The sequence below is a fragment of the Cynoglossus semilaevis genome, chromosome 7 (assembly GCF_000523025.1).
Source record: "Cynoglossus semilaevis isolate Cse_v1.0 chromosome 7, Cse_v1.0, whole genome shotgun sequence".
Taxonomy (NCBI): domain Eukaryota; kingdom Metazoa; phylum Chordata; class Actinopteri; order Pleuronectiformes; family Cynoglossidae; genus Cynoglossus; species Cynoglossus semilaevis.
The window spans coordinates 52370-78660 of NC_024313.1; the positions used below are offsets into that span (position 1 = coordinate 52370).

Consider the following 26291-nt stretch of genomic DNA (forward strand, 5'->3'; position numbering starts at 1 on the left):
TTCTTTTCCTTTTTGATGTTCTGTTTTCCCTCATTATTTGGGCAGAAAAACTGGTTCAGGCCGGTTCTGTGACCTGTCTCTATCTCCAAGCGTAACAGTCAGTGCCATCCGTACCATATACATCCTGTTATCACCTTTCTTCAGTACTTCTCCTTTTAGTACAGCATTGAAAAACAAACAGTATAAATTGATACGGAAATTTAATATAATGAATACATCGTATTACATATAAATACATATAAATGTACAATATGTACAATATCTTAACATGACCCGTTAAAATTAAGCGTGTAAATGTGTTATTCACGTCATGTTTTAATATATTTGAACATAACACTGGAGGCAAACGTGGACACGTCTCAAGCCCCAACTGACTGGGCCTCTCGCACAACAGAGGAAAAAGTCTGCGAGAGGAGGAGCTACCCAATTATTTATGACCGCAGATAGGAAACAGATGTAAACTACTTTATAAATGTAGCCCGTGCTTGGAACCAACCCTCCTCCTCATGGGCTTCGAGACATCCATATGACAGATGTTAGTGCAGTCCGTGCTTTGTGTTAAGAGGAACGATAAACAGGGTGGCGTGTCAGAGCTTCGTAGCAATTGGTGGAGCCGTACATCTACCCCGTGTTCAGACGCAACCCATAGAAAAGCCAAAGCTGAGTACTTTTGCGTACGTACAGTATCCCATCGAGTCGTAAGGCAGAATCTTCCAACTTTCTCTTATAAATGTAAGACTGCGTTTTATTTAATTTATTTAAGTAAGTATTTTGATACCAACCCCCAGAGTCACAGATCCTGGAGAGCTTAGGGACTGTGCACCTTTGACATTTGTTAACTGTTTGACATTGTTTGTTTTGTAGCTCTGTAGCTCTGTAGTGTGCTGAGCACGTTTAGGAAGTAACTTAGAATTCGAGCAGAAAGAATTCACAAACCCGCAGTTAAAAATAATGATTTTTTTTGCGGAATATTTTTAGGGCCCTGTAATATAATAAAAGTGGTTTTGCAAAAGCATGAGCAAGCAACAGCATCATCAGCCCCTTTAATTTAATTTAACTACTACACAGTCACTTGTAAAATTAATTACCGTATTTTCCAGACTATAATTCGCTTTGGAATGTAAGTTGCTTAATGAAGAAAATAAAACTACATATATATGTCGCTCCGGAGTATAAGTCGCACCAGTGCCCTCTAGTGACTGTGGATGTCAAAATAACCAACATGTACATTTGTTAGTGGTACAGGAGTAGCAGATACTGGTACACAAGCCTAGAGTGCCCTCTAGCGGCTGTCAAAAAACCCCAGCCAAAGGATGACAAAAAAGTGCGACTTATAGACAGGAAAATGCGGTAAATTCATGCAATGGACAACCGCCAGGACCATGCATAATCCGCCTTTGTGTTTACAATTTACTTTAGGTTAACAAAAATGTTTTATGTGCAAACACCATATATTTTTTTCCTTTTAAATGTTCAGTTGATGTTACAATACTGGTACCACTACGTTTTAGATCAGGGGTGTCAAACTCATTTTCACCGGGGGCCACATCCGCAATACAGTTCCTGTTGAAGGGCCGGTTTTAAATGGAACACTGTATAGATCAGAGGTCCCCAACCCCGGGTTCGCAGACCAGTACCAGTCCATAGGTCCTTTGGATAGGTCAGTTGGACACAGTGAAAAAATGAAAAAATTCTAATTTACTTCATTCAAAAAAAAAAATTCCATTTACTTTCTTTATTTGACGATAATCTGGCAATATTTTAAAATAAAAGTCATTCAGACTTTGATACAAACAGAATAGTCTGGTATAGATGTAGCTCCTTCATAACAGACTAATACATGTTTTTGCAATTGATTCTTATTTATTCAAGCTACAAATATTGTTCATTGCTGTGTAATAAAAAAAAAACTTTGAATTTCATAGGTTAAGAAACTCTGCTGCATGGACTTTATTAAATGCTTTTTAAGCTCCTGCGGGCCACACAAAACGGCTTGGCGGGCCCCATTTCACCCCCGGGCCTTGAGTTTGACACGTATGTTTTAGATGCTAGCAGAAACTTGATTTACTGCATGTAGTTGATATGACAGACATTCACTCACACATTTTACTCGAAGAACTCGCATAACTGCTAAATAATAACACACAGTTTGTCACAGTGTGAGTTTTTGCAACCCACACAGGCTACCACTGGAGGAGCTATTGGAGATATGTGGTTCCTCTGGGGCTCAAATACAGGACCCTTTCTATGTAAGGCAGATGTATGAGGCAGGTATCCTAATCACTGCGCTAGAGGTTCCCAAAATGAGGGGTGCGCCCCTCAAAATGGTTCAAAATCAAGTTTGCGTAAAAACAGTTACATTCAAAACGTGTAAAATAAACAAGTCTGAAAACAACAACAACAAAAGAAATCTCGAATTTTCTTTGCGTATATATTTACCCTTTACGAACCTCCCCCCACACTGTTATCAACCCTCCAATAGCCAATAGTATGCTGTGTACGATCCTGTCTGGGTAAACAAAGCTACCAGCGATTGTTCACAAATGCGCTTATCTCAATTTCAAAACAAGACTCCGAAGCCACCCCCGAAAAAAGAATTGGATTAAATTCGGGATGCGCTGAGGGAGCGAAAGTAGAACCGCGATAAAGGAAGGGTAGCCACGGGATCACGTAGCTGTCTTCCAAACACTCTACAGACCTTATCTGCTGGCAGGCAACCATTGCCTTCTCGACACTACTAGAATCAAACACCAAGTTAAACATTAAGCCAACACATGCTTTATCATGTGTCTTTCACACAGAACAGAAACTCAAGCTCTTGTATCTCATTCAATTTAAGGAGAAAACATATTGTCACCTTGATAGTTGGGGATCATTGCTCAACATTCTTTCGGAGGTAGGCCAGGCTAGGTTATAATTGAAATAATACAGCTCTAATACAGGGATGTCAAACTCATGTACATAATTTACCTCTAAATAACAATAAATCCACGTGTTTCCCCTATTTGTTTTAATGCAAATAAGTATACAAGTATATTAGAAAATATTCATATTTTAGTGTTTTTAGTGCTTTTATTTTTCCACTTTCAACATTCATCAAGCGAGCCGGATTAAACCCCCCTACCAGGCCGGTTTTGGCCCGTGGGCCGTATGTTTGACATCCCTGCTCTAATACCATTTATCAGTCATCAAAAAACTGCAATCTGGTGTGAGCCAATGGAGGAGTAGCATTTCAGACTGGACAAGAGATAGTTGAAAAGCTACACTAGTCAAGTTAGCTTTGAAAAAGCTAAAGGTTACTATTTGGTAGAGTAGATCACAAATTGCAATAACACTCTGGACCAAGGTCATAGTATCTGTTGGTCAATTTATGGCTCCCCGCTCAGGTCAAAATCCAACTTCAACTAGCTGGCTGTTAGCCTGCTGTTATGATCTCTCTCTAATTCTGACAGTGATCCTGAAACAATATTATGAACTGAACACTATGTGTCAGTTTCACAGTTTCAAAGGTTTGGTTTTCCTTTGGGCTCAGTGAAAACAATATTGAGCCAAGAAAACACATTAGCACATGGCTACCTCGTTGCAGTCTCTGAAACTCACACGGCCGTTCAAGGTGAGTTGAGGTTATGTCGAATTCACAAAAACAGGACAATCAGAACTGTGAACCCTTCCTCCGGCCAAAGGTCCAAGTTCTTTTATTGCCACATGACATGTGAGAGTGCTCAGTGGCCTCAGTCAGAGAACTACCCACATCTGCTGTGCTCGCGGGGTGGAAATCAGAGCCGAAAAAACAGATGGAAAGGCTACTGCGCACAGCAGACCAGTGCACGTATCCGCCCTACTATTGTGCTCCATGATTGGCTGACCATATTCCCAAATTCCTAGTTTTTTATTTCCGCCTTGGGACGAGTGAGATTATACAGGAGCGAAAACAAACTGGATAAGTGTTGGGCAAATATATTATCATCAAGTAAACATTTGCAAAGCACACTTCAGTGAAATACACCGAGGAAAATATACATTTGTTACATATACATGTTACATACTGGCTTTCTTTATATATAAAATTTCTGATAGGGGGGGTTAGGTTACCGTAATTTCCGCAACTTTTTTTCACACACTTTGAACCGCGCGGCTGCAATAACGATGCGGCTAATTTATGGATTTCTACGGGCTAACGAAGTTCACACCACTAGCAATCATTGACTTTTCTGGGGGGCTACTGCGTGTTATACTAGTAGCGTATGGGCTACTGCATGTTATACTAGTAGCGTATGTCTGTCCGTGAATGGCTGTGTGCGTACATGTGCGCGGGGCGCGCACGAAAGAGAGAGAACCTGTTTCTGTTTACCTCTGTTGCGGACGAGCGCAAAGTGAAGGGAGTTAGCCCCGGAGCTAATGTTAGCTTTGGCCCTGGAGCAGATCACTAAGTCTCCCCTGTGCATTCCAGCTATGGTCAGGGTGCCAAAGCAGGATAGAGCTAACGTGTAACCAACCGTGTTATAGGAACTGTTTGGAGAAAAAGTATTTGTAGTATTTGTCCCTGTATGTGAACCAATGAGGGACTGGTGTACCCTGCCCTCCCCCAAACCAAGGATTTGCTCTAGACAAAAAACAAAACAAAAAACTTGACACACATGTTAGTTCATTATTTGAGTCATCGCACTATTATTTATTGGGATATAAAAATGCTTCTTTTGCCAAATATTGCGATTTGAATAAAAAAGTGAATTAAGCAAAGCTCAGATAGCTGGTTTTAACGACACCATAGAGCCAGTTTTTACAGTTTTTATCACACAGGGCCCAGTAAGTGCAGTTCGAACATAACCCATAGTATTCCCTAGGCTGTGGTTCGCTGATTTACTGAATCCTCCACCTGGCCCTGTCACTCTCTAGGGCTGCATTTCAGCCATTTCAGCTTCAGCCATTCCTGGGCCAACTTCACCCAGAGAGGGAAAAGGAGAGACAGAGCTCCGTTGACTGGGGTCGGAAAAGGCCCTCGTAGAGCGGGGGAGCAGTCTAGGAATTTCTCTATTGCTATATATGGACTAGCGCTGGACCAAATGAAAAAAAAAAAAAGATTTTTTACTCAAAAAGAGTCATAACTTGGGATGCTGTGATTGGTTTAGAATGTGATACTGAAACTAAATCAACCTGCAGTCCCCTTGAGTACCTCAAGGACAAATATTGCAAATTGATCAAATTCGCATTTGGAATTTGGCTGGCCTAAATATATCTTCACTTCATATTTTTGCAATGGCTGACTGCGTAGTCCGAGTATTCTAATACCAGCGAACCGCTACCTCTTAAAGTTCTCTTTAGTTTCTCTTTAGTTGATAAAATCCTATTCGGATCCCTTCCACTCGTCGCGACTACTTGATCCACGTTATAACGATCATTACTTGGATGCAGGATTAAAGCAGCACGCACGAGAAATGATGGACCCGCCTTGAGACGAAGACGACATTTGACAATTAATTATTTTGACAATTATTATTATTATAATTTTTTTTTTTAGCACACACAATCATAAATTAATCCTGCATCGTTACTTGGATGCAGGATTAAAGCAGCACACACGAGAAATGATGGACCCGCCTTGAGACGAAGACGACATTTGACAATTACATATTTTGACAATTATTATTATTATAATTTTTTTTTTTAATTTATGAAATCATAATTTAATTCTGCATCATTACTTGGATGCAGGATTAAAGCAGCACGCACGAGAAATGATGAGACGAAGACGACATTTGACAATTAATTATTTTGACAATTATTATTATTATTTTTTTTTTAATTTATAAATTACAGTGCCTTGATTTTATTGAGGTTTAGTTCACAGTCATAGCCATAAATGCACCGGTACTAATAATTGGCATAATTTCTTTGTTTTTTTGGGGGGGTTTTGGCCTTGGTTTCCTCATTTTCGGTTTTTGGTTTCAGCCAAGAATTTCTTTTTCGGCCCATCCCTACTACGTTATTAAATAGCGAATTTGAAACATACTCATTAGAATGTGTATGTCTTTGTGCTACCAGTTCACTCAGCCTCTGTCGTTTTCTATCTCAAACAGGAGAGCAGGAAAAACGTTTTGTGACAGTTACTCATATGTTACTCTCAGAGACGTTTCCTCTCACTATTCTGGCTGCTTTTTTTTTCAAGTGTAGAAATCCTGAGGCAAAGGAACGGGAAGAAAACCCTAACCCTAGCTTCTATTGTTGTCACAAGAGCTGGATACTTTAAGCTCCAAATATAGTCTCTCTCTCTCACTCTCTCTCTCTCTTCCTCTCCTGCCATGTACAAACCGGTGCCATGTTTAGACTTGAGTACCGTGCAGTACCACGTTATTATTCACTTAACTCTCCAGATGGCACACCGTTTTCTATATGGTTTATTTCCGGCCACAATTGTCCTAAAACTGACCTGGGCGGAGAGGGGGTCAGGCGCAAATAGATGGAGCGTTTGTGTGAACTTAGATAAATAACATGTAAAAGTCATGCCTAAAGGCTATAATGCTAAAAAAAAAAATCATTTTCTACACCATCTATTGGGGAAACGTGGCTATTGCAGGGGAAAAGGCAGAAATAATAATTATAATATAAATAAGTTATATAATATGGAAAAGTTTAGCGGGCCGGATTAAAAAAGCTGAACGTGCCGCATCCGGCCCCCCGGGCCTTAGTTTGCCCATGCCTGAGTTAGAGCATACAGTGGGCAGAGACTGGCTTCAATGAGTTCAAAAAACACATGTATAAAAAAAATATAAATATATATGTCTGTATGTATATATGTGTGCCTGTGTATGTATGTTCATGTCCAATCCAAATAATTCTCTCTCTAACACGCGCACGTGCGCACTTACCTGTTCGGAAGCGCAGGTCTTCGTCATTCTCCGAGCCGAACTCCCGAAGCAAGGACAGAAAGAGAATACCAAAAGCGTTCTGGATCCCAAACACGGAACCGTTGCACCACATAGCCGCCAGCATGACCACCCAACCCCAGCCACCCTCCGGGTGCACGAACTCAACCTCTTGCGCGCTCGGAGCGGCGCTCTGCTCCTGTCCGTCCACGGACACTTTAGAGTCGCCCTTGTCGTTCATTTGTTTCTCTTGCTGTTCTTCTTCTGCAGTTTCAACGGGGAGCACCTCGGCCGTGCCAGCCGGGAGATTGTTACCTTCTGTCATGGCTCAGTGTTTTAAGTGAGTGAAAGAAATGTGGATGTAGTAACAGTACTTGGTCCGAATGTTGGAGCGTGAAAAAAAAAAAAGCGGAAAGAAAGTCCCACCCAGCTCAGCTTTGCTCAATCTGCGCGTGTGTTCACCGCAGCGAGGTTCACACTAACGCTGAGGCAGTTTTTCCCCTTCTTCTTTTTTCCCCCATATAGATATATATATAGCGCTGAAGGGGCGTGTCCCTTTTACTCTGCAGCCGATTGGATGTTTTTATTTATTTATTTTTGCGTTATGACCATGCAATGAAATAGCGGGGGGGGGGTTAATTTTTTTAAAATACGTATTGGAAAACGGAAGAGTCGGTACATGTTTTAAAAAAAATTTAAAAAAATTAATATAAATATATAATATATAATATAAATAAAAAACAGGCGAGGGATTGAATGTAATGTAAGTTTAATAATTAGAAGGAATTAAAGCTAAAAAAAAAATTAACATTTGACATATTTGAAATATGTATGCCATACGGGGGCAAATAAGGAAATAAATCTAGTATTGAGTTTTAACTGGTTGTTTTGTTGATGCTGTTGCGATGATACTGGCTATTTTCACTTCACTTTTTTTTTTGCTGAAAAACATATAAATAGTGCAAGATCAGCGCGTAAACTAGACCAAAAGGGATGATCTGCTTTAGTAAATCATTGTCCTTACTGCTTCACAGGAGCAGAGGTTTCTGGGTGGAGGGGGCAATAACCAAGTTAAGTGTAAATCATGTGTCAAACTCAAAGAGCACAGGCCATACATGTCACACATAAATATATATATATAATTATATATATGTAGGCCACATATTTGACAACAGCTATAAAATTTCAGATACTATATGTATATATGTATATATATACATATATAGACATTTATACATATACATATATAGACACACACATATATAGTATCTGAAATCTTATAGCAGTCGTAAAATATATAAAATATATAGTGCTGTGTACAGCTCCGTTGAAGAAGCAGCTAAATGAACGACGACTCGAATGTGAGTTTCTTAACCAGATAGACTTCGTTTTCATCGTTACACAGAGCAACGTACGATATTTGTAAGTTGAATTCATAATAATCCATTTCAGAGATGTTTATAAATATGTCACGCAGTAGCTGCGTCTAGTTTCCCAGTTACAACCGGTCCTTTTGCTATTGTGGCGCCCCCTGGTGAAAATGAGTTTGACAGCGCTATTATCGATAATAACCATTGTCAAAAATTTTAAAGAGCAAGAAAATCAAAAATCTGATCAAGTTGCCCTTGATCAAGACGTCGCATACAAGAGCCAGCCACTTCATATTACGCATAGAGCAACTATGAGCAATTTTCTTTAGGGACTTTTACTGATGCCAAGCATTGGTTCGCGATTGTTGATCGATGCTAATTTACTACATTTTTCTGGAAAAGCGATCCATCAATTCTTTTATGTGAAACCAATCTTATCGAGCATTTGGTATATTTTTTCCCATATTTGCCAAAATAATATATATATACATACATACTGTATATTATACATATACATATATTAAGTATTTATTTATTTTGGAAGTTGTTGGACTGAGGAGTGAATGCAGTTTGTGCAAATTGTTTTACTTGTGATAACAATATAAATATTGAGCTGTGTAACACCTTTTATTCGGGAATCTGGTCAAATAAAAAATAAAGTAGGAACAGTAGGACAAGTCGTGCAGTACACATACACACAAAGGTATATTAGCAACCACCGGGTCACCTCGACCCAATGGGCAACAAGTCTCGTAATTTAGAGAAACTGCCAAATGATACATGTACAGAAAAAAAGAGGCGCCGGAAATAAGACATTCGAAATCAGTTTATTTATGCTAATAGCTAACACAGGCTGGGAATAAAAGTGAAAGATTAGCGGAAGCAATAGCTGACAAGGAAGCCTTTACTTAAGAAAATTTTCTTCGAGGAGAATGTCATTAAACATCAACCGATTGTTTGTTTGTTTGTTTTCCTTCCCCCAACACAAGCCAGCATTGTTTTTCCCCCTGGCAACCGATGTGACGCAATCACAACGTCACATGCAAGAGGCCAAAGAGCAGAGGGAAACAAACACAATAGGTGCAGCAGAATCTTCAGACCTTCGAACCACCTACATTTTCCGCACACCAAAAAGGCAGAGGATGGCAGACGTGCTGGGAACCGTTTTGACCGGTAATTGACCTTAGGTGGTGGGCTTAGCGGCGGCAAGTTCAACTCTGTCCGTTAACTATTTTGGCCTTTTTTCCCTCGTCTGCCATCGCTTCACCTTTTCTCTTTCTCAGGCCCTTCATCTTGCGCGTTTGCAGCTTGGTCAGATCCTGTGGCTGCATGTGCACTCGGCCAAACTTTGTGCCAAAGACGTCGTGGGAAATGTTCTTCTTTTTCTTGGGCTGAAAGAGGGTAGAATGACAATTCACAGAAATGACACCAAAGCTTTATATCACAATGAATTTTTTTTTTTATGAGTAGAAAACTATATACACCAAAGCTTTATATCACAATGCATTTTTTTTTTTTTTTATGAGTAGAAAACTATACAGCTAAAAATTAGATTTATATAATATGCATTTTTTTTAAATCTCTTATTAGTGTACCATCTTCACATATCATATGAAAATGGTTATGCTCCTGTCTGAACTCAAAGTATCCCCAGGATTTTTCAAATTAATAATAATTAAAAATTTTTTTTTTTTTTTAATTTAAAAACATCATTGATGCCATTTAAATGGGGTGTCAAACTCATTTTGTTTCATGGGCCACATACGGCCTGATTAGATGTCAAGTGGGCCGGACCAGTTACAATCATAACATAATTACCTATATATAACCATAAGTCCATGTTTTTCTTTTTTTCTTGTAAATAAGTAAAGCTTTATTCAAAAACTAAGGCAGATTCTGACCCACGGGCCTTATGTTTGTCACCCCTAGTTTAACCCATCACCATAGCGGACAGGGAAAAAAATCAAGTGCCCATGGACTCAAACCCGCAAGTCCATTTCCTTAACCATCAAGCCACCGTTAATAATAAAAAAAGTTGGAAAAAAAAATTCGGAATTGTCAAAAATCGGTTTCGGCAAGTCACACTTGCAAAAATGTCTCTGTATTACAAAAAACTCTATAGCAAGGTTCTGGTGAAGAACTGTGAGAAGTTCTTAAAAAAAAAAGAGATTGTTTAACAAGCATACTGGCAAATCGGGAATCATTTTGAATTCAAACTCAACACTGAAAGGTTGTTTTTCTCGTCCTGAATATTTTTTTTATGGGACTGACATCAGTTTATGGTTTTATCCGCAGACCTAGCCTTTTAAAAGTCTCTCTACCTCCAAGGTGGTTTCATTGTTAATATTACCATAATTACCAATATTATTGGTTTGCAGAACTGCATTTGATGATATCAGAGCTCGCGGCTCCCCCATGCCCTACGACTGAATGGATGCCAGTGCACGGTTGAGCACTCGTAAGATAGATATTTCCTCGTACCACGAGCAAAATTTGCAATTGTTGCGACTCGTAACAATACTCGTATTTCCGGGAAAGCTCGTAATCTTAGGGGTCCACTGTACAAGTCGCAAACCCAGGCAAAGGATGGATGGATATTTTAGGATTCACCTCCCATACTTAATGGCTCTAACTTTAATTTTGTTAATGCTTACTTTAAGGGCCTTGGGTTGTTTATGGGCCAGCTTGTACAAGTCATCGGAAGCAAGATGGGTTCTTCTTAAGACGAGGTCCAAGGATGGACCTATCTCCTCCAGCTCTATCCTTGGTGTCCTACAGCCAGACATCTTTAGTAAACACCTGCAAGTTCACATTAGAGGGGGGGAAAAAAACGTTAGCGTGGCGAATAAGCAACTAAGGTTAGCTTCTTTTGTTTTAACAAAGTACAAATTAAAAAAAATATAATTATAACCAACAGTACAAGTAGAGACTAAAATGTATATACAATTTTGTTATGTATTAACTAGCTGTTACACAAGCTACACACTGCCCTTAAGACTCATATTTTAATCTAATGGCAAATTATGAGGTTCTTGAACTTACAAAAAAAAAATTTTAAATCTTAAGTACAGGACACATTGGGGCTCTTATAATTTGTGTATAAACTCGTGAGTGCGACTCGGAGGAATCGACTCTGCTATTGCACATTCAGTTTGTGGGATATCCGATTTCGACTAATGATGACACGCCGTCTTACGGCCCAGTCAGTTGACCTTGGCGTTGGCCATGCGGTGTTTGAAAGATTTGTTTTCCTGATATCATATATAAAAAAGAAAAGAAAAAAAAAAAGAAGAAGCCCTATTCCAAAAGCACTACCTGTAGCTGCGCATGTAGATCTTTCCATCCAGGGCAGTGAAGTGCAGTACGTGTTCCAAACCAGCCAGACGGACCGCAGACACAGTTGGGCCTCTAAAGAAGTCTGACAGTGGATAATGGTGAAGAGCGTAGTACACATGTGATCTACTGCAGTAAAGCCATTTTGAAGCCATTGTGACTCTGTGTATTTACCTATCAGTAGGCTTTTTAGGCGTTTGTATTCATTATCCGTGTTAAAAGAGTCTCCGGCAAACACAAGCATGGGTTTGGTTCCTTCAGGGCAAGTTTTCCCCTATAATTAAAAACAAACAAACTTAAACAAAAATTTAACTTCAGTTAAAGTTGTTAGTTTTTGTCACAAACGTATGTATATCTATACATATATACACATACATATACACACATACAGATATACATATAAATACATACATAACGGTGCAATGTGATTTGGGTGGCGACTGCTGCCCCCGCGACCCGGTAACGGATAAGCGGATGAAAATGGATGGATGGATGGATACATACATATACATATATGTACACATACACATATAAACATACACACACACAAAAACATACACACATATACACATACACACATATATACATATACACATACATATATACATATATACATAAATATGTATATACATATATACATTTTTACATATATACGTATATACATACATACATACATACATATATACACATGTACATACACATACTGTATATACATATATACGTATATACATATATATACATATATACACATACTGTATATACGTATATACATACATATAAACACATACGTATATATACAAATATACACATGTATATATACACATACGTATACACATATATATATATTCACATACGTATATACACAGTGAGGTCAATAAGTATTTGATCACCGTGTGATTTTGCAAGTTCGCCCACTAAGAAATCATGGAGGGGTCTGACATTTTCATCGTAGGTGCATTTCTACTGTGAGAGACAGAATCTAAAAATAAAGTCCAGAAATTATATCCTACGATTTTTCAACAATATCTTTGTACATCACTGTATATCAAATAAGTATTTGATCACTTGCTTATCAGCCAAATTTCTGACCCTCAAAGACCTGTTATTCTGCTTTTAAATAGTCCAACTGCACTCTGCTCATGATTCTAATTTCGTAACACCTGTTTGAGGTTGTTAGCTTTCACAGCTGCGACCACAGTTTCCAAGGCTACTATCAGTAATACAGCAACACGTCATGGTTTAAAATCACGCGTCGTGCGGAAGGTTCCCCTGCTTAAGTCAGCCCATGTCAACGCCCGTCTGAATGAAGTTTGCCAGTGACCATCTGGATGATCCACAGGAGTCATGGAGGAAAGTCGTGGTCAGATAAGACCAAAATGGAACTTTTTTTTTTTTAAGTCTTAACTCCATCCGCCGTGTTTGGAGGAAGAAGAAGGATGAGTATCATCCCAATAATACCATACCTACGGTGAAGTATGGGGGTGGAAGCATCATGCACTGGGGGTGTTTTTCTGCAAAGGGGATAGGACGACTGCAATACTTATTGATCTCACTGTATACATATACCGTATTTTGACAACAACAGCGCCCTCCAGTGTCCAACTTAGGTCACTACCATTTTCCACAAATCTCCGTCTCCCTATTGATCTGTGACGATCGCTGACTGTTTTGAACAACATTGCTAATGTATTCATTTTTATATCCCTTCACTGGGTTCTTTATATTCCAAAATTATTTTATTTCCAATGTCGAGCCATACAGTCTCGCAACTGCACAAAAATTCCGACAGGAGTTTCCAGCTCATTGATTCCATGGTGTTTTAAGGCTGCCCAATTACGGGATGAATGATAATCATTATTTGTGGCATATTCAAATCACAATTTAAACGCAATTTAAATATTGTCAAAAAAAGCAAACCTGATGAAAAAAAATTTATGAAAACACTCTTAACTGTTAAAGTAGCCAGATAACGTTCACTAAGAAACAAGCTGTTATGTTATGTTTTTGAACCTGGATATACCGCGCTAGCACACCAGACAATACCGCATGAGCAATGCGCACAGTGTGAGCGACTATTATTATTCAATACTATTATATAGACTATATTATAGAGTATTATTTACTATTATTATGGGATTTCGGGCAGTTCTTTTTCTTTAGCCTAATCTTTTAGCCTCTAGCTTTTAGTTTAGCTTTATTTTTCAGTTATTTATTTTATTTTGGCACTTGTCTTGATGTGGTTTGTTTAATACTTTTTTTTTTTCTTAAAGTGGACTGTGTGAGGACACGGCGAAATGCAACTTGCGAAATGCGAAATGATGGTGTCTGAATTCTTTTTCTTTCGGCTTTGTCCCTTTTTTTTTTCCAGGGGTTGCCACAGGAAATCATTGACTTCCATCTCTCCCTGTTCTCTGTATCTCCTACTCCTGACTCCAACTATCTGCATGTCCTCCCTCACTGCATCCATATATCTCCTCTTTGGCCTTCCTCTCTTTCTCCTACCTGGTAGCTCCATCTCCAACATTCTTCTACCGATGTATCCACTGTCCCTCCTCTGCACATGTCCAAACCATCTCAATCTGGCTTCTCTAGCTTTTTCTCCAAACCTTCCTGTCTGTGTTGTCCCTCTAATGACCTCATTCCTAATCCTGTCCATTCTTGTCACTCCTAAAGAGAATCTTAGCATCTTTAACTCTGTCACCTCCAGCTCCGCCTCCTGTCTTCTGCCTATTGCTACTGTCTCTAAACCATACATCATGGCTGGTCTCACCACCGTCCTGTAAACCTTTCCCTTCACCTTAGCTGACACTCTTCTGTCACAGATCACTCCTGACACTTTTCTCCAGCTGTTCAATCCTGCCTGTACTCTATTCTTCACCTCTCTTCCACAGTCTCCGCTGCTCTGAACAGTTGATCCTAAGTACCTAAACTCCTGCACCTTCACCACCTCTGCTCCTTGTAGCCTCACTATTTCACTGTTCTGCCTTTCGTTTACACACATGTACTCTGTCTTGCTGCGACTGACCTTCATTCCTCTTCTTTCTAGTGCAAACCTCCACCTCTCTAGGTTCTCTTCTAGCTGCTGCCTACTCTCACTACAGATCACAATGTCATCTGCAAACATCATAGTCCATGGGGACTCCTGTCTGACCTCATCTGTCAATCTGTCCATCACCACAGCAAACAAGAAGGGGCTCAGGGCCGATCCTTGATGTAGTCCCACCTCCACTTTGAAGTCTTCTGTCCTCCCAACAGCGCACCTCACTACTGTTGTACTATTCTCATACATGTCCTGCACCAAACTAACATACTTCTCTGCCACTCCTGACTTCCTCATACAAAACCACAATTCCTCCCTTGGCACTTTGTCATATGCCTTTTCTAGATCTACAAATACACAATGCAGCTCCTTCTGACCTTCCCTGTACTTCTCCATCAACATCCTCAAGGCAAATATTGCATCTGTGGTACTCTTCCTAGGCATGAAACCATACTGTTGTTCACAAATCTCCACTTCCTGCCTCAACCTAGCTTCAACTACTCTTTCCTAAATCTTCATTGTATGGCTCATCAACTTTATCCCTCTGTAGTTGTTACAACTCTGTGCATCACCCTTCTTATGAATTGGCACCAGAACACTTTTTCTCCACTCATCAGGCATCTTGCCAGTCTCTAAAATTCTGTTAAACAAACCAGTCAGGAAATTTACTGCCACTTCTCCTAAACACTTCCATACTTCCACTGGTATGTCATCAGGACCAACTGACTTTCCACTCTTCATCCTCTTCAGGGCTTTTCTAACTTCATCCTTTCTAACCTGATCTACCTTCTTCCTACTAGTCTCTGGCTCCTCGTTTCTACTTTCCCTTTCATTTTCCTCATTTAACAACTCCTCAAAGTATTCCTTCCATCTTCTCAGCACACTTTCCTCACTTGTGATCACATTCCCCTCTCTGTCCTTAATCAACCTCACCTGCTGCACATCCTTCCCAGCTTGATTTCTCTGTCTCGCCAATCTATACAACTCCTTTTCTCCTTCCTTTGTTTCCAAACTCTCATACAACTCCTCATATGCCTTTTGTTTGGCCTTGGCCACTTCCCTCTTCACCTCCCTTGTCCTCTCTTTGTACTCCAGTCTGTTCTCTTCTGTTCTGTCACTGTCCCATCTCTTCTTCGCTAATCTCTTTCTCTGCACACTCTCCTGGATCTCCTCATTCCACCACCAGGTCTCTTTGTCCTCCTTTCTCTGCCCAGAGGACATACCTAGCACCTTCCTACCTGTCTCCCTCATCACTGCAGCTGTAGTCTCCCAATCATCTGGGAATATCTCAACACTACCCAGAACTGCCCTTACTTCCTTCCTGAAGTCTTCACAACATGTCTCTTTCCTTAGTTTCCACCACTTGATCTTCTGCTCTGTCTTCACTCTCTTCCTTTTTGTCACCTCCATCGTCATTTTACACACTACCATCCGATGTTGTTTGGCTACACTCTCACCTGCCACCACCTTACAGTCTCTAATCTCCCTCAGATTACATCTTCTACATAGAATATAATCTATCTGTGTGGACCTGCCTCCACTCTTGTAAGTCACCCTATGTTCCTCTTTCTTTTGGAAATATGTGTTTACCACAGCCATTTCCATTCTCTTTGCAAAATCTACCACTGCCTGTCCTTCTACGTTTCTCTCCCTAACACCAAACCTGCCTATCACTTCCTCATCTCCTCTGTTCCCTTCCCCTACATGACCATTTAGGTCTGCTCCAATCACCACTCTCTCTCTCCTGGGGATACTCTCTACCATCCAATCTAGCTCCTTCCAGAACTTCTCCTTTTCTTCCAACTCACAGCCCACCTGTGGGGCATAACCACTAACAACATTACTCATCCCTCCTTCTATTTCTACCTTCACACACATCAACCTGTCTGACTCTCTTTTCACCTCTACCTCATTTCTTACATGTTCTTTCTTTAGGATGGTGTCTGAATTATTGTAACAAAAACAAATATTATGACAAAAACAATTATCTAGATCAAGCATGGGCAAACTAAGGCCCGGGGGCCGGATGCGGCCTGTTTGGCTTATTAATCCGGCCAACCAAACCTGTCCAAATTATACATTTTTTTTAAATATTATCATTATATTTCTGCATTTTCCCTGCAATGCCCACATTTCCGCATTTAATGACATAGAAAATGCTAAAAGCATTTTAGCCTTTATGCATGATTTTTACATACCGCACGGGCACCTAAGGCAGTCCATGGGGGCTGCATAATGTTGGTGAGCCCCGATTTAGGCAGACTAGGCTGCCTCCCCGCCCCATTTAACCGCAATCAGCGGGAACCATTTATGTTGCTGGCGTCGTCGTGCAGAAATGCGTTCCAAGTAACACAAATGCAAAGACGACAAAAGGGGAACTTTACCTTTACATCGCTTAGTGACATGTACTTTTCGATCCCGAGTTCAATCATATCAAGGACGTGGAAGTCAAAGAGACGACCTGCAAACAAGGAAAAAAACAACGGATCGTAATAATTGTGGCTGCAGACCACAAGTTAGATATGAGTAAATTATGAGTAAGGTTAAAGAGAATTTACCGAAGATAAGGTTGTTGGGTCTTTTCTTGTTGTGAGAGCCGAACAGAAACAGAGAGCAGTCGGTCTTCTTGGAGAAAAACTCCTGAAGTAGAAAATAGCAAAATAATGATAACATAAAAGATTCAAGCCCACTGGTATTTACCGAAATTTCTAAACTATTGAGCGCACCTGAATATAAGTCGCATCCACTAAATTTAAAAAATACGTGTACATATATAGGCCGCACTTCTTTATAAGCCGCAGGGGTCCACGTTACAAAATGGGATATTTAAACAGAACTTTTTTTTTTCCACTTTTACTTAAATGAATGCTTTTTTCCGAACAGTTCCTGTAACACGGCTGGTTACACGTTAGCTCTTTTCTGCTTCGGCGCCCCGATTGTAGTTGGAATGCACAGGTGAGACTTAGTGATCTGCTCTAGGGCTGAAGCTAACATTAGCTCCGGGGCTAACTTCTTTCACTACTATTATAACACATGGTATCCTACCAGAAAAGTCATAGATCGCTAGCGGTATGAACTTTGTTGGTCTGTAAAAATCCATAAATCATCATTGTTTAAGCCGCAGGGTTCAAAATGTTTGAAAAAAGTAATGGCTTATAGTGCGTCTGACTGATGCTAACTTTATTGCCATAATAACATTTAAATGGAAATACCATTTTACACAAAACGACAAAAGGTTTTGTTAGACCACACATACCATCGATGTTGAGTCTTCAAATGGCCGCGTTATGTTCTTCCTGAAAGAAAAGTCCAGTGATTAGATTCCGTCTGTGAAATCGCTAAATGCATTTTACAAATGTTCTGCAAAATGTTTGCTGACAATTAGAACAATCTTAACAATCTGAAGAAACTTTGTTATCAAATGGCTGTCACGTTTACACAGAGTGACCCAAAGTTCAGGAGTTCCATTAACTCCTTAACATTAACTCAGGCATTGGCAGAGAAAAATTCAGCAAAAACAAACAAAAATTTTTTTTTAAAAATAGTCAAAGCATTGTCCCTGTAAACCAGTACTTCTCAAATAATGGGGTGAGCCCCCCTGGGGGGTAAAGTGCCGGGGGGGAGGGGGGTGGGCATGAAGAGCTTCCAGTGGAATATGGCACGCTGGATACAAGTAATGCTTGACCGATAACAAGCCTCCAGCCACTAGGTGGCAGCAACTCATACAGTGGATTGTACAGATAAAAATATACAAGTCGTCAGGGTCTCAATAGTATTTCAATTCGCGGGGGTGTGGGTTGGGGGTCTCAAAGGGAAGGCATGACAGAAAATTATTGAGAACCATTGCTGTAGCCGAGGTAGTTTTTTTTTTTCCTCTACCTAATGACCTTAAATCTTTGTTGAAACTCTAACCAACCTACTCTCGGCAACTTTTGGAATGAACAGCAGAAACTTACTTTTTGTACAGCAAAGCGGTAGGTTTCTTAAGGGAGTACTGCAAGAAAGAAGACAACTGTTACTCTAGAGAAAAAAAAACACAGCGGCAAACTACACTTTCACACATATATATATATATATATAAAAAAATAAAACCACTCACTATATTTTTCAAGGTCTGTGACACAACCTGACTGGTGTTTCCTCCTTTCATTATCATTGCGTTCTTAACATTCTCTGTCAACTTTGGTGCTCTGCTTTCCAAGAAACGCTTAGATTGCCTCGTCTTTGGTTTTCTGGGGAGGGAAGGAAGGAAGGAAGGAAGGAAGGAAGGACAGACAGATAGTCAGACAAACAGGCTTGCTGATTATATACTAGGGATGAACTGAATTTTCAGCTCAACACCTAAAGTGCGTTTTCGGGTTTCGGCCGAAAGACTCAACCACACGGCCGAAACAGGAAGCAAACACTGTTGCCAGCACGGGCTTGTGCGAAACTATCAACATGTCTGCGGTATTTCAATACATCTGAGAAAGACCCAGGGATAGCGATTTGCGAAACGTGTAATGCTAAAATGCACTTCGGCGCAACTGCATTCGATCCGCGTTATAACGATCATTACTTGGATGTGGGAATAAAGCAGCGCGCACGAGAAATGATCCAGGCAGTGATGGACGCGGAGAACCCGCTTGGAGATGGAGAGGCTCACATCGCAGGAGAAGGAGATCAGTGTGGGAGATGAGGGGCGGGGACCCTCGTTGTCCGATACTGTATGTTCTCTGATATCCTGCGAGAGAGTGCCTCAAATAATAATAATAATAATAGGTAGGCTATTCTGTTCTGACTTTTTATGCGACAGTTCACCAGTTTTATGTCTCTGCTTTTGAAAACAAATTGTTTTAACTTTTATTCATTTATTAATAATTTATGCAATCACAGTGCTTTGATTTTATTGAGGTTTAGCAATGGTGCTAAACATTTGCATAATTTCTTTGGTGTTGGGCCTTGGTTTCCTCACATTCGGTTTTCCGTTTCGGCCGAGAATTTTAATTTCGGTGCGTCACTATTTCATACAAATCTCAACTGTGTAATAGCGCTCTTATTATTATAGATTACTTTGTCCAAATGTATCCAACTTTCAAGAAAGCATTGGTTGCTGTTGCTAAGATGATAGGTCAAGATCAGAGGTTAGCAACCTGTGGATCCTAAAGGCTCCAGGCTAAATTTGGAAAACAACATGAAGGAAAGGGAAAGGTAAACACATCACACTAATATTTTAGGTTGCAATATTTAAAATTGCACACCATGCCCTGTTGCCATCATTTAAATTGTCTAATTATTTTTTAGGCTCTAGATTAAAATGCCTCAAAAATAATTCTACAATTTCACTGATACAGGGGAAAGGTAGAAGTATAACGATAGTATAAATAAATTATATCATTTGGAAAACTTTGGCGGGCCGGATTAAAAAGCCGAGCGGTCCCAATCCGGTCCCCGGGCCTTAGTTTGCCCATGCGTACTCTAGATAGCCTAAAACCTAAACCAGGTAGGACTTGAAATAAATAATAATAAAATTGAAATAAAAACTGAATCGAGCTGGATGGTTATAATTTTAGGTTAGCAATTTGGATGATTAGAGAAATACGGAAACGAGATACGTCACTTTCAGTTACTTTAGAACGTAGTACCGGAACGTTTATAAAACGTTATCACAAAAACCAGCGTAACGACGCGTGTGAATTCTTTATTTTAGGTATCTTAAGTGGCGTTTAAAACACGTGTCAAATTGAACCTACTTTATCTATCTCTTTAATCAGTCCCTCCTATGATAGCAGCAAGACAAGTCGCCAAAAGACTTTGTACTAGTCAAATGGAAATTAGGTGAAAAAAAATACTTACACGACACCGTCCATTTGTGTAGGTTTTTTGCTTTATTTCCTCGTCAACGGGCAATGTTGCTAATGCTACTTTTCCCCACGTGAAGCTACAGCACTGGACTGGAGGACAACAAAATGTTCTTCTTTGTCTATCTTCAACAGTGATTCATTTCCTGTTGCCAGTTCGAATGCGCCATCTGGCGACGGAATCGCACCATGACCGACACCACATTCGCAGACTACAGGAAATGGAGGGCTGGAATCTGCAAGCTTTTTTTCGATATCCATGCAGGGCGGCTGAGCTTACTATCGCAAAAAACAAAACAAAAACAAAAACAAAAAAAACTGTATTTAAAACCCCAAATAAAAAAAATCTAAAATATTTTTTTTACGGCGCCATTTGTAAAGTGGCTTATGCTGGAAATTATAGCAACATTTTGTTACATTTGGTCTCAAAAACATTTTTCAAAATTGAGTGCAATTCACTTTTTAGTACCTTTACAACAATATTTGTTAACATAAATATATATTAAACTGTAAAATCTAAATTTCAAATGTTAAATCTAAATATTTCGCGTGAATCTTCGATGACCTCACCTGGAGAACCAACACTTCCTGTCTGATCAGGAAAGCACACCAGCGCCCCCCCCCCACTTCCACAGGAGACTCAACATAAATACATAGTAACAGGAACACCTTGACGCATTTATGCTAATGTCAACAGAGAAAGAGACCATGATGACTTTAGTGCAACGTTGTGTTCACAGAGTCACAGAGACCAGTGTATTTGTATATGTGTGTATATGTATAACTAATGTACTGTGTTTAAATATATTACTCCTATATAATATTATGTATGTATAGCAAGCCCTTGTGATAAAGGCTGCATAAATATAGGTATATGTGTATATATCTATACATATATTTATATATGTATATATGTATATATATATATGTGTGTGTGTAAATATATCCCTTTCATGCATGACGGTCACTACAGTGGACAGCTATTAAAATGTCATTTTCTATGATAAGAATAGGTTTTGATGGCAGTGTTGCATATAAGCCTCTACAGTGGATGCCTGAGAATCACCCAACACTGCCATACAGCGGTCAGCCTTTGCAACTGCAGAATAATTTGGTCAACATTCAAAAAGAAAATTTGGTGTATAAAAACAGAAACAAATCAGTTCTTATTTTTATGTCTAAAAACACATAAAAACACTTAGTAACATTTTTTTTAACTCAGTATATCATGGGTCGTGCATCAAAGGGATATGTATATATACTGTATACATATTATATATTAAATGAGTATTTATTATATATATGTATATATATATATATATACATAGATTTAGTAATAATTGAGATTGCCATCTACAACACCACACACAGCAACAATAACTACCTACTAATCTACTGATAATACTAACACTAATCTATCTATCTACTACTTACCTACTAATCTACTAACATCCACTGTTCAGGTTTCAGGTTGTGTGTTTTTACTGTTGTTTTGGTGCCGTACTGACACCGGAGCCTTCATTTCCCTGAGGGAACTCCCGAGAGATTAATACAGTTCTATCTATCTACTTATCGAATGTTTGCCGATGATGTTATAAGTCTGTACACCTTTGAAGGTTAATCTGTTTTTCATATATACGTGTGTGTGTGTTGTGTTTAATATTATTAGATCGTCCTTATACTGCAAATAAAGTATTTGCATTTAAAATGATAGTTCCACTTGTGCGATCCTGCGAATGGATAAAAAGCCTCTCCGAACCAAAGAAGGCTTAAGTCGCAATTGTAGTGAATTATTTTAACTATTATATTAATAATAATAATATATAAATAATAATATTTTTTTATATTCACAAACCAGTAAATAATTTTAAAAATTATATTATATATACATATAAAGGTTGAGTGAGGGTCAATTAGTGCTATCCATATTATGTACAGATATACATATATATATACAATAAAATTTGGTCAGGGCTGTTCTAATGATAAATTCAGTGATACCTTTCTTTTTCCAGCCACATATGTCACCAGTTCTCAGTTAAAATTCCCAATAATATTTGGTCTATTTTTTTATGTACTGCATGTTTAGCGGCTTGCATGGTCCGTGAAATTCGTTTGAGGAATTGTGTGTGTGTATATATATATATATATATATATTCAAATAGACAATAAATATGCAACGGTTGCACCCAAGAGTTTTTATTTAAGCATCAAGTCTCATAGCAACGGTATATTAAACACTTCTTGGATCATCCATAAAAACACTATGGAATTAGAACGGCAACATTTTCCTACAACCTGCAAGCCCCACCAATCCAAAAAAAAAAAAGAGTCCAGATCTGGTATAATGGTCTTTACCGTTTAAGGTGTTAGTGTAATTTAGTGAAAAAAAAAAAAAGAAGCAAGGAGACATTCTTGAGAGAACAGAGATTGGTCCCTGGGAAAAGGGATTTAACAACTTAAATCCTGGACAAAAAAACCCCCAAAGAAAACAGTACTTGTCCCTATATTAAGTCTTACTGCAGCATCAGTTAAAAAAAAAAAATAATTGTAGTGCATTATTGTTAGGATAAATGTTAGCATTTATGCAGTACTGCAGAAACTGAAAACCATTTAGCTCCAACAGCTTCTCAAGGGGTCGAGAAACGTTAACGTTACATTCAATTTGAAAAAAAACCAAAAACCTTGTGAAGTTGGAGTCATTGTAAAGCACTGTGAAACAATAAATTTGTACTTGTCAAATGCCAATAAAATATTCTGAAATATCTATTTCTATGTAGGTACTTCAATTTCTTGGCATTCACTTTTGTATATTTCAACAAAAACTTGAAAAAAAAAGTGCAAGGTAACCTTACATATAAAAAAGAACTTTTCGGGAGCATGTTAAAGGAGGGGGACAATGCTGACGGGGACGGGAGGGGGGGACTTGCAGGAAGGGTCTGCAGAACTGGGCATAGGTGAACAACCTTATACAGTGCGTGTTTAATTCCTCTATATGTGCTTCACAGATCGAAAAAAGAGTGCGTTAGACTTCAAAAACAGGAAAGAACTTTCATGCAAGGAGTCTAGGAAACGAATGCTACGATGCAAACAACGCCACCTACGGTCAGCAACGGCATTACCATTGGGTGGTTCTGAACAAAGACGGTAGCAGACGAGTGAGGGGAGGGGAAGCCGAGGAGCACCGTGGACAGTAAGTGCTCTAGAGTTGAATGAAACTTCTCTTTCGTTCCTCCGTCTCTAGCCTCGACCCTCACTTATGCTGGTTCTGCTGCCACTTCTTGGCATAACTTGTAAAGACAAAATTGTAATCGTTGAACTGAGCCAACTGGCGGTCAAGGCGCTTGTAGCCTTCAACTTTCTGGGCCGAAGCGAAAACCGAGCGGCATTTAGAGCTCTGCGTTGGAGGCAGAAAATCGGAGATTAGAAATACAGTCGGCAAACAATGCGGAATCCGTTAATCTGAGAGGCGTCATCCTTCCCGACGTACCTGATTGACAAATAGGGTGGTCACAAACTTTCCGGGCTTGAACACATCCACCACCTTCCTTACCAGATCATCGTATGATGTTGCAGAGAGGTTGGTTTCAAAGCTCACATAAGAAAAATCTGGCTCGGGGGTTATATGGATGGTCCAGTAGGTTCCCTACAAGACCGGGTCACAGTCAGAAACGTAAGCAACTCGGAAGAAACTTGATGTTAAGTTTATGGAATCGCACACCCCTAATAATGCAATTATTTTTGTGACTTCAATTTGTAGACGAACCACACATTAAATATATGATCAAACAATGTTGTTTAAAAGCAGCACATTACGGTGTCAAACAGCAATGGGTAAGCTTCCAAAGTATGCGTTCATGCCCAAAATAAAAGTATAATAGAAGAACCTTTTTTTTCCATATACTTGGAAATCAGAACTGAACATGTCAAAAACTCAACATTTTAAGATCACCAAACGCATAAGTTGTAAATGTTTTGGTTAACTATTTTTAGAGCATTGAAAACACGAGACAAGTTTTAGAAGTGAAAAAAAAAAAAAAAAAAAATACTCACGTCAGTTTTCATTCCGTTCATTGAGTATCCACAAGGGTTGAACATTGTTGCGTCGATCACTGAACCTGGTATCAGGTCACTAATTCCACTCATCTTAAAACAAAAAAAGGGAACAAAAACCTTTTTAAATACACTCGATACATTTTGAGATAGATTAATTAGTGCTGACGAACAGGTACTTTTTTTTTTTTAACCACTGGGTAGTTGTAGCTTAGTCATCATGATGAATCATTCAAGTAGTCATAGTTAAATTCTTGGCGGTTTGGCCCAGAGGCAATGTCTCTGTCATTGGTGTGGAACTCCAGGGTTCACCTCCTGGGCAAGTTCGAATCCCGGTTAGGGCGGTTGGTACCTTCCAGTGGACTCACCACCCGCAGGAAGGCTTGGGGGGTTGGTACGGTGCAATGTGATTTGGGTGGCGTCTACCGCCCCCGCGACCCGGTTAACGGATAAGTGGATGAAAATGAATGGATGGATGGATAGTTAAATTTGACGCTTCATCATTTCCAGACTATAAGCCGCTACGTTGACGCTTTGAACCCTGCGGCTTAAACAATGATGCGGCTAATTTACGTATTTTACGGGCTAACAAAGTTCATACCGCTGGCGATTAATGACTTTTCTGGTAGGCTATTGTGTGTTATACTAGTAGTGTATGTCTGTCTGTGAATGGCTGTGTGCGTATTTATGCATGGGGCACGCGCAAGAGAGAGCGCTAGCGAAACTTGAGAGCAGTTTGAGCCATGTCACGTTGAAGCGTGAGTTGGTTATACAGGAGCTGTTAATAAAGACCCCAACTTCCCTGCTTCTGTTTACCTCTGCTGCGGACAAGCACAAAGTGAAGGGAGTTAGCCCCGGAGCTAATGTTAGCTTCAGCTCTGGAGCAGATCGCTAAGTCTCCCCTGTGCCTTCCAACTACGGTCGGGGCACCGAAACAGAAAAGAGCTAACTAATTGGAAGTAAACAAAGAACCTGTGTAAATATCCCATGTTTCAACGAGGACGACTGCGGCTTAAAGAGAAGTGCAGCTTGTAGAGTAAATATACAATTTTTTTTTTCTTCTTAAATATAGTGGGTGCGGCTTATATTCAGGTGCGCTCAATAGTCCAGAAATGTTGTTCAATGTACATAATTTGTACATAAAAGTTGGTGACTCTAGGCTAGCAATTGGGTCCTTTCACAGTTGCATTCTGGCTACTCACACGAGTGACTTCACTTGCAGAAACACCATCTTTCATATAGAACTGGTCCATAATTACTGGATCAAGGTCACTCATCAGAACTTCCAGTGTCTGATCTGCATGCTTGTTTTCCCAGAACTCGGGTAGGTCCAGGGTAAACAGGTACCTGCAGGTAACATCAAGATGAGATTTTCCTCAAGTACAATTAGCCGACAGTGTACAACCAAGAAATGCTCCACTATTTTTGGGTTACATTGCTGATGTGTCAGGTGTGACTTTTTCTGTGATAGTAATATCAAAATAAAAATTAAAAAAAAAAAAAAAAGTATCTTAATATAAAGTGCCTACCAGCAGTCAGAGTTTAGGCGTCCCATACAGTAGGCTGCCCCATCTGAAAGAGGGAAAATGGTTTTTTTGGTTAATAAATCATGCATTCCACAAGATTACCCTGGCATTGGCAAACTAAGGCCCAGGGGCCAGATGCCTGTTCAGCTTTTTAATCCGGCCCACCAAATTCTCCCAAATTATATAATTAATTTACACTGACTGGCCAAAAAAAAAAAGTCGCCACCAAAAAAAAAAAAAAAAAAAAAAAGGCCACACCCCCCAAA

The 26291-nt window shown here is 39.5% G+C and overlaps 3 protein-coding genes across 3 annotated transcripts in view; all 3 read right to left on the reverse strand.

Annotated features, from left to right (window-relative positions):
• Nucleotides 1–7378, reverse strand: part of slc16a10 (solute carrier family 16 member 10) — a 17074-nt gene extending 9696 nt beyond the window's left edge. Inside the window, exon 1 of the mRNA XM_008312609.3 lies at nucleotides 6867–7378. Within this exon, the coding sequence (XP_008310831.1) occupies nucleotides 6867–7188 (322 nt within the window). The 5' untranslated portion in view covers nucleotides 7189–7378. The remainder of the gene's footprint in view (nucleotides 1–6866) is intronic.
• Nucleotides 7379–8841: 1463 nt separating this feature from the next.
• rpf2 (ribosome production factor 2 homolog) lies at nucleotides 8842–20611 on the reverse strand. Its single transcript, XM_008312610.3, has 10 exons — nucleotides 20442–20611; nucleotides 18706–18838; nucleotides 18563–18600; nucleotides 17863–17902; nucleotides 17165–17246; nucleotides 16991–17067; nucleotides 11741–11840; nucleotides 11549–11651; nucleotides 10888–11032; nucleotides 8842–9624 (listed from the first exon to the last, which is right to left on the reverse strand). The coding sequence occupies exons 1-10, from the start codon at nucleotides 20453–20455 to the stop codon at nucleotides 9445–9447; spliced, it is 912 nt and encodes a 303-aa protein (XP_008310832.1). The 5' UTR covers nucleotides 20456–20611; the 3' UTR covers nucleotides 8842–9444.
• A 2018-nt stretch (nucleotides 20612–22629) lies between these two features.
• amd1 (adenosylmethionine decarboxylase 1) overlaps nucleotides 22630–26291 on the reverse strand; it is an 8297-nt gene continuing 4635 nt past the window's right edge. The window contains exons 5-9 of the mRNA XM_008312611.3: nucleotides 26029–26071; nucleotides 25702–25846; nucleotides 24500–24592; nucleotides 23937–24092; nucleotides 22630–23843 (exon numbers count right to left, since the gene is read on the reverse strand). Of these exons, the coding sequence (XP_008310833.1) occupies nucleotides 23700–23843; nucleotides 23937–24092; nucleotides 24500–24592; nucleotides 25702–25846; nucleotides 26029–26071 (581 nt within the window). The 3' untranslated portion in view covers nucleotides 22630–23699. The remainder of the gene's footprint in view (nucleotides 23844–23936; nucleotides 24093–24499; nucleotides 24593–25701; nucleotides 25847–26028; nucleotides 26072–26291) is intronic.